We start from the raw sequence: 15,652 nt of genomic DNA, 5'->3' as shown, positions 1-15,652 counted from the left end.
AGTTACAAGGTTCACTGGGCAAGGCAAAAACTGGCTAGGTAACAAGGCAAGGTACACAATACAAACTGGCACAGGACAAAGAGATTATATATGCACAAGGTAACAAGGAACAGGTGGAAACAATCACGGCAGGGCAGACAATCAGACTGGCGGGAAGGACACCAGGAAGTCAATGGTCTGAAAGGAGAGGAGAGTTAGGTTTCACAATAAAACTGCAGCAGTCCCTGCAGCAGGGACAGTCCCTGCAGCTGTCTATGGTTCCTGAGTGCCTCAAGTCGTCCACCATCATTCCAGTACCTAAGAAGACATCCATCACCTGCCAGAATGACTACCAGCCTGTTGTACTGACCCCAGTAACCATTAAGTGCTTTGAGCGGATTATTCTCAGGTACATCAGAGGCTTCATCCCCTCGGACCTAGACAGCCTTCAGTTCGCCTACAGAGGGAATCAGTACACAGAGGATGCTGTCTCCATCACCCTACACACAGCCCTGACCCACCTGCAGCAGCCCAACACCTACGTCAGCTCAGCTTTCAACACCGTCATCCCAGACAAGCTGGCGCTAAATGCTACATGCAGTGGGTCTGCCTGCAACACTGTGCCACTGGATCAGAGACTCTCTCACCAACAGGATGGCACCATCCTCACTAAAGACAAATAAAATGGAAAATTATTCTGTTGAGAACAATAGAGTTGTATTTGCTCTGTTTTTACTGAAGTTGTCTAGCTAGCTGTCCACCATTTTTAGTCATTCACCTCCTTGAGAAAAACCTGTCCTTATTCTAATTATGGGAAACTCAAATGTGATGTTGGGCTGATGATGATCTGTTTCAATTAAATGTATGTTTCATGTAACCCAGGTTAAATAAATCTGCCGTACCATTAATGCACTCCGAACACGTCACCCGGTCATGTGACTGAAATCCAACCAATCACGTCCTACCGAGCGAAATTTGTAGCAGCTGCGGCGGATCTCCTCTCAGAGTTGCGGGGAGAGCCGGTCAGCAGCTGTGTGCAGGTTCGTACCATCTCGTTTTTACAGACATTCACTCGTTCGTTTTACTCAGCATACTTAGTATGTCGTAATTTTTAGATCCGACTACTGGGGTGCTTGGAGTCCGTGCCGTCGCCGTCGTGTGCGAGGTTTTCAAACGGAACTGGTGAGTGTGTTTACGTGTTTGGGATGTTATGCTAGCTCCGCTAGCATCTACCGTTCATGATTTACTCTGATTATGTTGTGTTAAGTAATGCAAGTATTACCTTGTGGGTTGGTGGCTATGTCCACTGCTTGTATTATGGCTGTAGCACAAGCTGTTCACAGTGAGTTAATTGTCGTAATTTGCTATTGTGTTAGCGTGTGCAAGCTGTATGCTAACCTGAAGTGCTTGTGGTTATAGCTAAGACAGGGAAACTTCGCTAGCACTTGGGATGGTTGAATGTACTACATTTTCTATATTTAGTTTATTATTTTCCATTTAATTGTGTACACATAAATGGATCAGCTGATAGTTAACACAACCATTGTCTGACACATTGGTTTGACTGGACCTGTTATCTTGATGCAGGCCAGGTGTCTCCTTTTGGAGCTAAAAGATGGCGAGCTAAGGAACATTCGGCTGGGAGCCAAACAACCTTTGCATCATTACAGCATCACAGCCCTGCTGGCCTGGTAGGAGGCTATCACAGCCTGGCCCCCGTAACACTCACTTGACTGCCACATATCCACCCACATCCCTTTTCCCCTGAATGGACAATATTAACTGACAAATCCCTTTGAACACTCACTCACATCCTTGTGGACCCTTGTGGCAGTGTGTAAGCAGCTTGGATTGTGTTATTTTCTCATTATGATTTTTTTGTAAACTGTATGTATTGCGTAAGATCCAGAACCAAACTGAGCTATATGTAAAGTGCACTTTATAGTGATATTCAACCGGTTGTCATAACTGCAGTTTGTATATTTTGGGGTTTTCTATTTTTTTTCCCTTATCATTTGTTGTTGTAAATAGTTTGGGTAATCATTCACTTGCAATACAAGGTACCTGCTAACTTACTGTCTCTAGTGTCCTTATTGATTGCTGACCACCAGCTCCCACAGCCGTGTCTAGACTTCTGTTCAGATCTAGCCCATAACATTGGTTAATATTACCAACGCACTGACATTCAGCTAACAAGTGCAAATACCCGTTACATGAGGTTTGACATGTTCTGTCGTCCTCTAAACTATAATTGTACTCTGAGGTTCTATCACTGGTTTGAGAGCAATACACTGAGTGGCTGATGTTTATCAGCCAGGTCCTGCTGAACAGTGGTGTGATGATGATGTAGAAAGAACTGAGTTGAAGAGACCTTTATTAACAAGCAGTATCAGATCAGATGCCGGCCATTCGAGAGAGCTTCAGGGTCAGATCAGAAGACTCTGCCTTTAACATACAGACAACACAATACATAGCATGGCGTTTTGTCTTACTCCACCCATATCTTACCTAACTCAAAAACCAGATCATGTTCTGGGCATTGTCCCACTGAGGAATGTTCTCCTTTGCGACAATCTATATCTACCTCTATAGGAGGTTTACGTCCTAATAGCCCCTCTATAAACTTTACCACCTCTGGTGTCCCTTTTCCTGATCTGACCCTACATGGCCAAACAGCGAATGGAGGTGCAAATGAGAACAATAAGAACAATAAAGGTGTAAAATAAGAACAAAAGGAGCAATCAATTACAACTGTGCAAACCATAAAATAATTTAAATATGTATTTTTTTTTAATTCAAAAAATAAAAGGTCATATGTACAGTCAGTTTAAGAAAAAATATAGAAAGTGTCTTTTGCGCAGCAAAAGTGGATTATAATGTTTGTAATCAGAGAGGAACAGTGGTTATTGCACATAATAACTACACATTGGAGTTGTACAGTCTGACAGCAGTTGGAATGAATGACCTGCGGTAGCGCTCCTTCCTGCACTGATGGAGTCTCAGTCAGCCACTGAAGGAGCTGCTCAGCTCCTCTACAGTCCGGTGCAGTGGGTAAGAGCTGTTGTCCATGATGGCTGTGAGCTTGGCTGACAGCCTCCTCTCACCCACCTCCTCCACAGAGTCCAGTGGGCAGCCCAGGACAGAGCTGGCTCTCCTGACCAGCTTGTTCAGTCTCTTCCTGTTACGCTCTGTGCTGCCCAGGGGTATAAAATTACCTCACATGAACCTGTCAGAGCGGGCCCATTCTCACATCTTAAATTAAAAGATTAATATTTTTTAAAAAGATGTTGGTCTTGATGTTATAAATCAGACATGAGCAGTTCTGATAAAATGAAAAGACTCACAAAAGGATTTAAAAAGTTAATCTCATCTACAGTACAGTATGTTGCTGCGGCATCTAATGTAAACAAGATAAAAAGTCCCACTTCTGATTGGACAATTCTAGAAGTTGCTTATTATGGAAATGAGACAGGAGTTGATAAAAACAGGATTATGCCCAGTGGTTCAGTCATGGAGAACATCCATCAACACTGATGCATCAACTACTTTCAGCGTTTAAGAGGTGATGTCATTGTCATGCTTCACTAATACAGGGCAAAATATATTAATAAATATCTATATATATTTTCTGTTTTAAATATTGTTTTATGAAAACTGATTTGCAGGAACTCCAGAAACATGACACCAGAAGTCACTGTCGAGCACACTTATGTTGGCTCACATCCCTGTTATGAAATACATAATATTTCATGTAGGAGGACAAGCACACCTTCCACAGTATGTGTTTTATTGTATGTTTTCCTCGGCTCATTGTCTGTTGTCACAATATGTGGAAACCTTCTTGTAATAATCTCCATCATTTACTTCAAACAGCTCCACACTCCTACAAACTCTCTCATCCTTTCCTTGGCAGTAGCTGACCTGCTTGTTGGGCTTGTAGTTTTTCCTTTCAACATGGAATTCTCTGTTAGTTCATGTGTGCTCTCTGAAGAGTTATTTTGCAAAGTACGAGAGAGCTTTGATGTAGCACTGAGCACAGCCTCCATTTTGAATTTGTGTTGCATTTCTATTGACAGATATTATGCAGTGTGTCACCCTCTGACATATAGAACGAAGATAAATGTTCATGTTGTTGTTGTCATGATCGTGGTGAGCTGGAGTGTTTCTCTTTCAGTAGCAATTTGCCTTGTAATGGCAGGATTTCAACAAGATAGATGTCAAGAAGAGTGTGTTATTGATGTTATGCTTGAAAACATTTTAGGACCCATTTTCTCATTTCACCTCCCAGTGATTTTAATGCTCTGTATCTACCTGAAGATTTTCCTTGTTGCACAGAGACAGGTACGCAGCATCCAGGGAACAAAGTCTGGAGCCACTGCCAGTAAGATGGAGAGAAAAGCCACTAAAACTCTGGCAACTGTAATGGGAGTGTTTCTGATGTGCTGGTCTCCTTTATTTCTCTGTATTTCCTTTCAGCTTTTGAATCATGTGTCAGTGTCATTTGCTGTGATTGAAAGTCTTAACTGGCTTGCACTCTCAAACTCAATGCTCAACCCATTTATTTATGCTTTCTTTTACAGCTGGTTCAGATCAGCTTTCAGATTGATCATATCAAGAAAAATATTTCAAGGTGATTTTTCTGACTCAAAACTGCTTTGATCTATTCTTTGGACTGCAGAAAAAGCTAACAGACAACTCAGTACTGACAACATTTGGAACAATCAAAACGAAGAATAGCAATCTAATACAACAATAAAGATCAAGCATGTCATAAGACTCTGCAACGTGTACCTTTGTGCCATGTCTTGAATGATTTTATAACTTTTATGATTCCATAAAAGCTACAAATGAAACACACACTGAGGTTCAATATAATAAACTGTTCATGTGATCATGTAAATGGCTGAAACACACTTTGTACAAATGCACATGTATATTTTAATTGTGCTTGTTTCAACTTTTCCTGTTGCTTTATGACGCCCACATTGAGTAAAATATTCAACATAATACTGATTACTGCACCTCTGAGTTGATTGCAATTGTTTTAACTGGTACACTTTTAAAAACATCTTAAAACATACAATGCATTCAGAAAGTATTCACTTTTTTCACTTTTGTTATTGTTGCAGCCAAATGCTACAATCCTTTTTTATTTTTTTCCCACATTAATCTTCACTCAGTGTGCCACAATGAAAAAGTGAAAATAGAATTTTAGATTTTTTTTGCAAATTTATTCAAAAGGAAAAACTGAACTATCACACTGACATAAATATCCAGACCCTTTGCAACAACACTTCAAATTCTGCTCAACATATTTATATTAAAATTAACTGAACTGAATGACATTAGTGGGTGAGCTTTCAAAAACATTGTTGAACAGTTGCAGGATGAGGACATTTCCCCCAGCAGGAATGATCCTAATACTGACCTCAAACTGTCTGCTCCTGCTGAGAGCTGGATTGTAAATGTACATAATTGTTGCCTCCATTCTGAGCAATTCTGTGTCACTCATAGTTATTATTGTTCTATTTAGAGATGTTGATCTGCACTATGTCTTGAATGCCTTCATTATATGGTTCTGTAATTGGAACAAGGATTGAAAAAATGTCTGAGACAAACAAGAAGAAGAAAATGACCAGAATCACCACAAACACTACTTTAGTGCTGACACAAAAGCTAAACGTTAGGCCATCACATTCAGTGTTATCATTTCTGCACTGATGTGTCAACAAGCTTTTGGAGGCCAAGTTCTTTTTTGACATTTAAACAGAGGTCTTATTCATGTACAGTAAGTGTTCTTTAATGGCCTTCTACAAACATGACACAGTCACCCGCTCAAATCAACTCCTCCCTCTGTAAACCGCATCATTATTAATGTAGGGACAAACGATACTGCCCACCAGCAATCTTAGGTGCTAAAAGCCGGATTCAACAGATTTTTTGAGTCTTTGAAAACTTGTGATAAAACAGTTTACATCAGTGGCCCTCTTCCCACACTCAATCTTGGCTCAGAACGTTTTAGCAGACTCCTGTCCCTTAACTCCTGGCTCCAGGTTGCCTGCAGAGAGCAGGACTTTAACTTCATTGACAATTTTAATCTATTCTGGAACTGTCCCTCCTTTTACCAGGGTGATGGTATTCATCCAAACAGGCTGGGCCGCCGCGTACTGTCTGGCAACCTCCAACACGCAGTAGTGAACGCATGACTGATAACAACTGAATTACCCCCCCGCCCCTGACAGGGGAAAAGCCCACCCCTCCTTCTCCCCCTCTGTGCCCCCTCTCCATCCTACAAGTTTGCAAACTTTCCCAATCTCTAGCCATCTCCGCTCATCATCACCTGACGACGCAGCCTTTACACCGTGCAATTCCCCACTCGTTATTCCTGTCTTCATCTCGTATAGTCGTCGCCCTGCTCAAAGTCACCAACAAGGGGCACATACATGTCTCTAGCGTTCATTGCTTCCCTCCTCCCTTCCTCCTCCCTCGACTATTAAGATGGCACTGATCAATGCCAGATCTCTTAACAATAAGACTTTTATTTTGAAAAACTTTTTTCTGCTCACACTATAGATTTTTTACTGTTAACCGAAAACTGGCAAAAACCAGGTGATGTCACCGCCTTTTCTTAGGTCCTCCCTCCTAGCTGCTCTTTTTTCAGCTGTCCCCGAGCCATAGGCTGAGGTGGTGGTGTAGCCTCTGTGTTCAAGAATAAATTAAAATGCAGATTAATCACAACAAATACTTACTCTAGTTTTGAGCTGCAGGTCTTTGTGTCAGATAGAAATTGTTCCATCCTGTGTGCTATTATCTACCGTCCTCCTAAGGCAAACCAGAATTTTATTTCTGAATTTTCTGAGTTTTTAGCAGAGTTTTTACCAAAATTTGACAAGATTCTTATCTGCGGCGATAATATACATTTAAAATACATGTCTGCTGCTCAGCCAATCAATTGGGTAATGAGATTCTTGGTAGCCGGATAATTACCTATGGTCTCTCGGTGTCAGTCAAAGAAATCAGTGCCACGCCCCTCTCCAATTATCTTCCCATACTCTTCGACCTAATAGTGCCATCTCTGGCAATTAAGCCCCTCGTACCTCCTTGCCGTCGCCACATTATCACCTCTTCCACTGCTAGTGACTTTGCATCAGCATTTCAGAATAGTAATCCCACTACCCTAGACAACCTGTTTTATCCTGCCTCACCTGACGGTTTCATCTTCTCCTTCCACTCGACCTGTACTTTAATTCTCGACTCTGTAGCTCCTGTAAGGATAAAATCCTCAAAGTCCAGGGCTGATCCGTGGCAGAATAATCATACTCGTGCTCTTAGGCAAGACTGCAGACGGGCAGAACGGAAATGGAAGAAACAAAAATCTCCCATTTTGCTGGGTATCTGGAGGGACAAGTTAGCTACTTCCAAGTTAGAATTCCAGACTCATCTCTACGAGCAGCAATCCTCCAAGGGTATTATTCAGTACCATAAACTCTGTCATTCATCCATCCACTAGTAGCCCCACAGATGCTTCAACAGCAATATGTGAAGAGTTTTTAAAATTCTTTGTTGGCAAAATTGTTTCTGTGCGGGAAAAAATTACTGCTAACAACAACGTCGCAGATAATGGGCTGAATTCTGCCTCTTTGCACCCGACTGCTGTTTTTAGGGACGCTGCAGGAGCCAGTGCCTCGGAGCGTGCCCCGAGTCACTTATTACTATCCCGCGCGTTTCTTCTTCTTCTTCTTCTTCTTATTAGGGACACGGGGCAACGTCCCGAGTCACTGATTACTATCCCGCGCGTTTCTTCTTCTTCTTCTTCTTATTTTTCATCCTCCTCCAAGTTTTCGTCCCTTAACTCGCCCCGCAGCTTTGAGAAAACCCTCGCAAATTATATATCAAAACGTGCGTATTGTTCGCGATCGGTGTGCTATTACTTTTCTCAAATTTATCGCAGTTTTTCGCGTCATAAGACGCGAAAAACTGCGATAAATTTCCCATAAGAAATGAATGGGACGGGCGAAAAAAACAAGATTGAAATTGGAGTTTTTCAAACATCTGTAGCTCAGGCATACATTCACCGAGAGACTTCATTTCAACTTTAAAATGTAGACCCAAGTCTGGTCTATTGGTGTGTTCATCCACATTTTGATTGGTCCTATAGTTTTTGATCAGTCACTGTTCAATGACAGTGATTGTTTGGAGGGAAATTTTGAGATTATAATGGGTGTGTATTGCGCGGAATGTTCGCGCTAGAGTGCGTGCTAGAGTGGCACAGAGTCTAAAAACGATCCTAAAATCTTCTCTTTTTCTCGTCGCTACGGCCACAAATTACACTCTACACGCATAATTTTGGGATCAGTTTGTAGACAAACTTGTCCTCTTTCATGCGATGTCCTCGAAAAAGCTGAGAGACTTACTGAATTTAAATAGTGAGGCTTTTTGTGCAGCCAGCTCCCTCCTGCTCTCCCATTAAGTCCCATGTTAAAATTCAGAGCTGTTTTGTGAGCAAAGCAGAAATGCCTCTTGTCTTTAGCTCGCCATAAAACAAAAAGTTGTTGTCTCAGGAATAAAACGAGGAGATGGTCGGACTCAGGAAGTTCTCGGGAGTCCGATGATCTATAGTACACTCTGATACGAGGTACGGTTCTCTCACCAGAGGATTTAGTTCGGGAGGTTCGCCGAACCCAAATCTCACTGCATACAATACAAACTCCTGTTCTCTGAGTCGCAGAGTCTTTTTAAGTCGACCATTTTGTCATTTTTCTAAAGAATATCTGGACACAAAACACACGTACATCTGGCCCAGACTTGTCCGCATCTCACAGTGTAATCGGTTTTTTGATAGCAGCTACGGTTTTGACACAATCGCAAGTTGTTCGGAAGAAACCGACAGCGAAAAAGCCGCTTTTCAAGGGAAGAGTTTAACAGGTGCAACTGTCAGTTACACACACACCGGTCAATAACCCACGCACACACATCTGCAGGACAACAAGCCTGAGAATGATTATCTTAACGAGCTCAGTCAAAACAAGGGCATTGTTTGAAAACAATCTCTGTCCAACAAACAGTTAAACTCAGCTTCAGAAAGCACTTTGCCAAAGAGTTTCAGACAGTAGTCACACAAATGCACACACAAAAAGGGCTAACCAACAGCTAAAAAGTGATTAAAAACAAGCACGTCAAAACTGAACAGGAACAGGTAAACAGTGGGAGAGGTGCAGAGGTAATTATCAGCAGGTGGGGCAGAAGTTACACACGCACACACGCACACACACACACACATTCAGACACACATATACCAGACACATCTCCATGTAGGAGCTGGTTGGGCTGCTTGTGTAGTTCAAGCAGACACACACACACAAACAGATGAAGACACACACATACGCAGTCACACACAATGACAGATACATAAACACACACACACACACAGACAAATGCATAATGAAAACCCCATCCCCCCGCCCCCTTGTTAACGCCGTTAGCTCTATTAGCTCTGTTAGCACAGTTAGCTCTGTTAGCGTTAGCGCCGTTAGCTCTATTCGCACCGTTAGCTGTTCGCTCCGTTAGTGTTAGCTCTGTTAGCTCCGTTCGCATTAGCTCCATTCATGTTTATTGATTCAGTTCATTAATTCATGTTAACAGAGACATGAAGCAGAGGAGAGAAGCAGACACAGACAGCTGAGGTGATCAACAGAGACAGACAAGGAGAAAGCCACAGAAACACAGCTGGGAGCAATTCATTAATCAGGGACTGACTGCCTCTGATATCTGCCGTTTTCTCACATTGCAGCCTTTTTCAATTGTCCGCTGCTTCGCCATAGTTTCTCCTAGAGACTTCATTCAAACTTTAAAACGTAGATAATTTTGTCGGCTCCAAATGACCCTCGGCACATTTTGATATCTCTTACGGTTTTCGAGCTATGACCATCGAAGGCCGACGTAAGACGCGAACAACTGCGATAAATTTCCCATAAGAAATGAATGGGGAAATTTCCTCAAATTTCAGCCTTTTTCAATTGTCCGCTGCTCGGCCATACTTTGTCCTAGAGACTTCATTCAAACTTTAAAACGTAGATAATTTTGTCGGCTCGAACACACCCCGTGTCCCTTTCAAAATTTCCCAGGGGGAATTTTCTAGTTAATCATTTTAACCCTGTTTCCCTCCCACTCCTCATTGTCCCCGCTAAGGTGCTGAGAGAGGTTTTTCATACTGTCGGATCTTACCTTCTTGTTTTTATCAATATGTGCCTTAGCCCAGGTACTGTCCCAGATGTTTTTAAACATGCCGTGGTCAAACCACTTCTTAAGAAACCTCACGTGGATCCCTCAGTTTTATCCAACTTTAGGCCTGTTTCTCACCTGTCTTTTTTATCCAAGGTCTTAGAGAAGGTCGTTTTTATTCAGTTACAATCTTTTCTGGAAGACAATGCCATTTTCGAAAAAATTTCAATCTGGTTTTAGATCCCGCCATAGTGCTGAGTCAGCTCTTCTTAAAATCCATAACAATATCCTCCTTTCAGCTGACAAAAAAAACAAACAAAAAACATGATACTAGTCCTCCTAGACCTTACAGCAGCATTTGATACAGTTGATCACTCCAATCTCATCTCCCGTCTGTCCAACCATGTAGGCATTCAGGGTCCAGTATTGGAATGGCTCTCATCATACCTCAGAAACGGCCCTCTTCTTTTTACCCTTTATCTACTGCCTCTTGGAAAGATCATTTCCACTCATAATCCTCACTTTTACTGTTATGCTGATGACATTCAGGTTCAATGCTCCACCAATGGTTGACTCAAAATTTTCTTCACTTGAACCAGTCTAAAATGGAATGTATTGTCTTTGGTACCTCTGATGTATGTGAAAATGTTTAGTAACTGCGATTCTTCTTCCTTTGCCTCTCTTCTTGAACCTGCTGTAAGGAACTTGGGAGTTATTTTGGACCCTGGTCTATGTTTTGACCAGCAGATTGACTTTGCAGTGAAGCTGAGTTTCTTCCAACTACATCTTTTCACTAAAGTTAAGCCCTTCCTCAGCAGGAACGATCTTGAAGAGCTGTTGTCCATGATGGCTGTGAGCTTGGCCGACAGCCTCCTCTCACCCACCTCCTCCACAGAGTCCAGTGGGCAGCCCAGGACAGAGCTGGCCCTCCTGACCAGCTTGTTCAGTCTCTTCCTGTTACGCTCTGTGCTGCCCAGGGGTATAAAATTACCTCACATGAACCTGTCAGAGCGGGCCCATTCTCACATCTTAAATTAAAAGATTAATATTTTTTAAAAAGATGTTGGTCTTGATGTTATAAATCAGACATGAGCAGTTCTGATAAAATGAAAAGACTCACAAAAGGATTTAAAAAGTTAATCTCATCTACAGTACAGTATGTTGCTGCGGCATCTAATGTAAACAAGATAAAAAGTCCCACTTTTGATTGGAAAATTCTAGAAGTTGCTTATTATGGAAATGAGACAGGGGTTGATAAAAGCAGGATTATGCCCAGTGGCTCAGTCATAAGAACACCCATCGAGACTGATGCATCAACTACTTTCAGCGTTTCAGAGGTGATGTCATTGTCATGTTTCACTAATACAGAGCAAAATATATTAATAAATATCCGTATAAATTTTCTGTTTTAAATATTGTTTTATGAAAACTGATTTGCAGGAACCCAGAAACATGACACCAGAAGTCACTGCTGAGTCCACTTATGTTGGCTTACATCCCTGTTATGAAATACATAATGTTTCTTATTTGAAGACAAGCACACCTTCCACAGTTTGTGTTTTATTGTATGTTTTCCTCGGCTCACTGTCTGCTGTCACAATATGTGGAAACCTTCTTGTAATAATCTCCATCATTTACTTCAAACAGCTCCACACTCCTACAAACTCTCTCATCCTTTCCTTGGCAGTAGCTGACCTGCTTGTTGGGCTTGTAGTTTTTCCTTTCAACATGGAATTCTCTCTAAGTATATGTCTGTTCTCTGAAAATGTATTTTGCAAAGTATGAGTTTTGATGTAGCACTGAGCACAGCTTCCATTTTGAATTTGTGTTGCATTTCTATTGACAGATATTATGCAGTGTGTCACCCTCTGACATATAGAACGAAGGTGAATGTTCAAGTTGTTATTGTCATGATCCTGGTGAGCAGGGGTCCGTTTCACAAAGCAGGTTCAACAAACTCTGAGTGTAACCCTGAACTCTGAGTTGATCTACTCTGAGATAGGAAACTCTGAGTTTTCGATTCCACAACAGCAGATTTGAGTTAGTTTGATTAACTCAGAGTAGGTTCACGTCGAGTTAAGCGCGTGCACTGCAACTTTAAAAAGACAGCATCAATGGAACCCCGATTTAAGGATTCACCATGGCAACGGGGAAGCGGAAGGCTGCCTACTTCACGCCACTGGAAATCAGACATTTTAATGCGCTCATACAGCGAATATGAACACGTTTTTAGACGGAAGTCCAACACCGCTGCAGCTGCGAAGGAGAGGGAGACGGCGTGGGAGAACATTGCTGCTCGGGTCAATGCGTGAGTATAAATGTAGTCCTTTGAAATCACAATAATATTACAGGGCAAAACTGCTTGAATGGTTGCCTATTAATTTATTTCATTTAGGTGCAATCCCGCGGGGGAGAAGCGCACTTGGCAGCATCTTAAAATGAAATATAAAAACATGGTTCAAACAGGTAAGACCTCTGGATGATCTCATGGAGGTAGCTACCTCATTTTGATCATGTTTTACATTGTAAATATTAAGTGGCTCCCTTTCATTGTAAAATTGGGTATATTGTGTTCATATAATGTTTTGTTTTTTGTGAACGAATGAAATAAAATTTAAAAATGAAAAAAGTGTTCTTATCTATATCATGTTATGTTAAATAATTAAGCCTATATTTAAACTAACACAGACTTTTACTTAGCCAACAGAAAGAAGGCAGATGCACGAAGAACGGGTGGTGGCCTAACACCGATAACTGTCTGGAAAAGCAAGAACATCGTGGTCTGATAACTATCTCCCGACGAATATTTAATTTTCTGCGCAGTATCGCTGCACCTTCATCCACGGGATCATGATCAAAAGATGTTAACATGCCATGTTAACGAAAAAAGTCACCACCTACTGTGCCTAATGGACTTCCCACTGGCTGATATTTTTAATGATTTTTTTTAATAACAGACGGCAGAACTATGCCAAAACTCGTCTGCCGACTGAATGAATGAATGAGGAAGTGAATGCGGTGTGCGGTTGAAAGAGGGCGGAGACACAGAGAAACTCGAGGTTCCTTGAGTAAAACCTGGTCCCGACCAGGTTAGGTTCATAGACTCTGTTACTGCGGTAACTGACTCAGAGTTTAACTTACCTCTGTCTGTGAAACAGGCTTGAGTTACCCCTCTTTCTCTGGTTTGACTTACCTTCCTATGTGAAACGGAAAACTCAGAGTTTCCCTCATTTCAGGGTTAACATACTCGGAGTTTTCAGTAAACCTGCTTTGTGAAACGGACCTCTGGAGTGTTTCTCTTTTAGTTGCAATTTGCCTTGTAATGGCAGGATTAGACCAAGCTAAATGTCATGAAAAGTGTGTTATTGATGTTATTGTGACGTATTGATCTGAGAGGGACCCAGGAGCGGAAACGGAGAAGGTTTAAACAAGGTTTATTCAAACAACAGAGGAAGCAAAAAGTCAGACAAATGAAGTACGTGATCCAAACAAACTCAAAAAGGCTTCAGAGAGTGCTGGGCTGTGTGGGCGCGGGAGGCACTGGAAGAAAAACAAAAGAGACACAAAATTACTCAACACGGAAAGTTTACAAGCGAAATAGTTAATAGTTTTACCACTAGAGAGACGTGAAGCCACTGGTACCACGGTACTGAGGAGTATACTCTGGCATCGAGGAGCGTCTCCGCAGAGTATAAATAGGCCTCTTGATTCGGGAAGTGAATCCAGGTGCGCCCAATCACTCCTCGACACAGCAGGGGGGAAGGGAGCCTCAGGAAATAAAAGTAAAGTAAGCGCACCAACACAGCAAAACAGGAAGAGGACCTTCAAAATCAAAGCACCGGAAATACCAACCGCCACAGTTATGCTTGAAAACATTTTAGGACCTATTTTCTCATTTTACCTCCCAGTGATTTTAATGCTGTGTATCTACCTGAAGATTTTCCTTGTTGCACAGAGACAGGTACGCAGCATCCAGGGAACAAAGTCTGCAGCCACTGCCAGTAAGATGGAGAGAAAAGCCACTAAAACTCTGGCAACTGTTATGGGAGTGTTTCTGATGTGCTGGACTCCTTTCTTTCTCTGTTTTTCCTTTCAGCTTTTGAATCATGTGTCAGTGTCATTTGCTGTGATTGAAAGTCTTAACTGGCTTGCACTCTCAAACTCAATGCTCAACCCATTTATTTATGCTTTCTTTTACAGCTGGTTCAGATCAGCTTTCAAAATGATCATATCAAGATAAATATTTCAAGGTGATTTTTCCAACTCAAAACTGCTTTGATCTATTCTTTGGACTGCAGAAAAAGCTGCCCTGGAGCAGCAGACGACTCAGTACTGCCAAATTTTGGAACAATCAAAATGAAGAATAGCAATATAATACAACAATAAAGATCAAGCATGTCATAAGACTCTGCAACGTGTACCTTTGTGCCATGTCTTGAATGATTTTATAACTTTTATGATTCCATAAAAGCTACAAATGAAACACACACTGAGGTTCAATATAATAAACTGTTCATGTGATCATGTAAATGGCTGAAACACACTTTGTACAAATGCACATGTATATTTTAATTGTGCTTGTTTCAACTTTTCCTGGTGCTTTATGATGCCCACATTGAGTAAAGTATTCAACATAATACTGATTACTGTACCTCTGAGTTGATTGGAAATGTTTTATCTAGTACACTTTTAAAATCATCTTAAAACATACAATGCATTCAGAAAGTATTCACTTTTGTTATTGTTGCAGCCAAATGCTACAATCTTTTATCATTTTTTCCCACATTAATCTCCACTCAGTGTGCCGTAATGACAAAGTGAAAATAGAATTTTAGATTTTTTTGCAAATTTATTCAAAAGGAAAAACTGAACTATCACACTGACATAAATATCCAGACCCTTTGCAACAACACTTCAAATTCTGCTCAACATATTTATATTAAAATTAAATGAACTGAATGACATTAGTGGGTGAGCTTTCAAAAACATTGTTGAACAGTTGCAGGATGAGGACATTTCCCCCAGCAGGAATGATCCTGATACTGGCCTCAAACTGTCTGCTCCTGCTGAGAGCTGGATTATAAATGTGTGTAATTGTTGCCTCCATTCTGAACAATTCTGTGTCATTCATAGTTACTTATGTCTTGAATGCCTTCATTATATGGTACTGTAATTGGAACAAGTATTGAAAAAGACCTGAGAAAAAAGAAGAAAATGATTTATAACCACAAACACTACTTCAGTGCTGCACACAAAACCTAAACGTTAGGCCATCACATTCGGTGTTATCATTTCTGCACTGATGTGTCAAAAAGTTTTAGGAGGCCAAGTTCTTTTTTGACATTTAAACAGTGGTCTTGTTCATGTACAGTAAATGTTCTTCAATGGCCCTCTTCAAACATGACACAGCCATTATGGATAGAGATGCACACTGTGTGTCATGGCAAGCCCA

The 15,652-nt window shown here is 41.3% G+C and overlaps 1 protein-coding gene across 1 annotated transcript; it reads left to right on the top strand.

Annotated features, from left to right (window-relative positions):
• Positions 1–254: 254 nt before the first annotated feature.
• Positions 255–4,638, top strand: LOC121622383 (trace amine-associated receptor 1-like). The gene is made up of 3 exons (XM_041959343.1): positions 255–353; positions 1,567–1,670; positions 3,735–4,638. Exons 1-3 carry the CDS (start codon positions 255–257, stop codon positions 4,636–4,638), a joined length of 1,107 nt encoding a protein of 368 aa, XP_041815277.1.
• The last annotated feature ends 11,014 nt before the right edge of the window (positions 4,639–15,652 follow it).

This window comes from Chelmon rostratus, chromosome 18 (assembly GCF_017976325.1).
Source record: "Chelmon rostratus isolate fCheRos1 chromosome 18, fCheRos1.pri, whole genome shotgun sequence".
Lineage (NCBI taxonomy): Eukaryota > Metazoa > Chordata > Actinopteri > Chaetodontiformes > Chaetodontidae > Chelmon > Chelmon rostratus.
The sequence above is the reverse complement of the archived record's forward strand: the minus strand, read 5'-3'. Positions and strand labels throughout refer to the sequence as shown.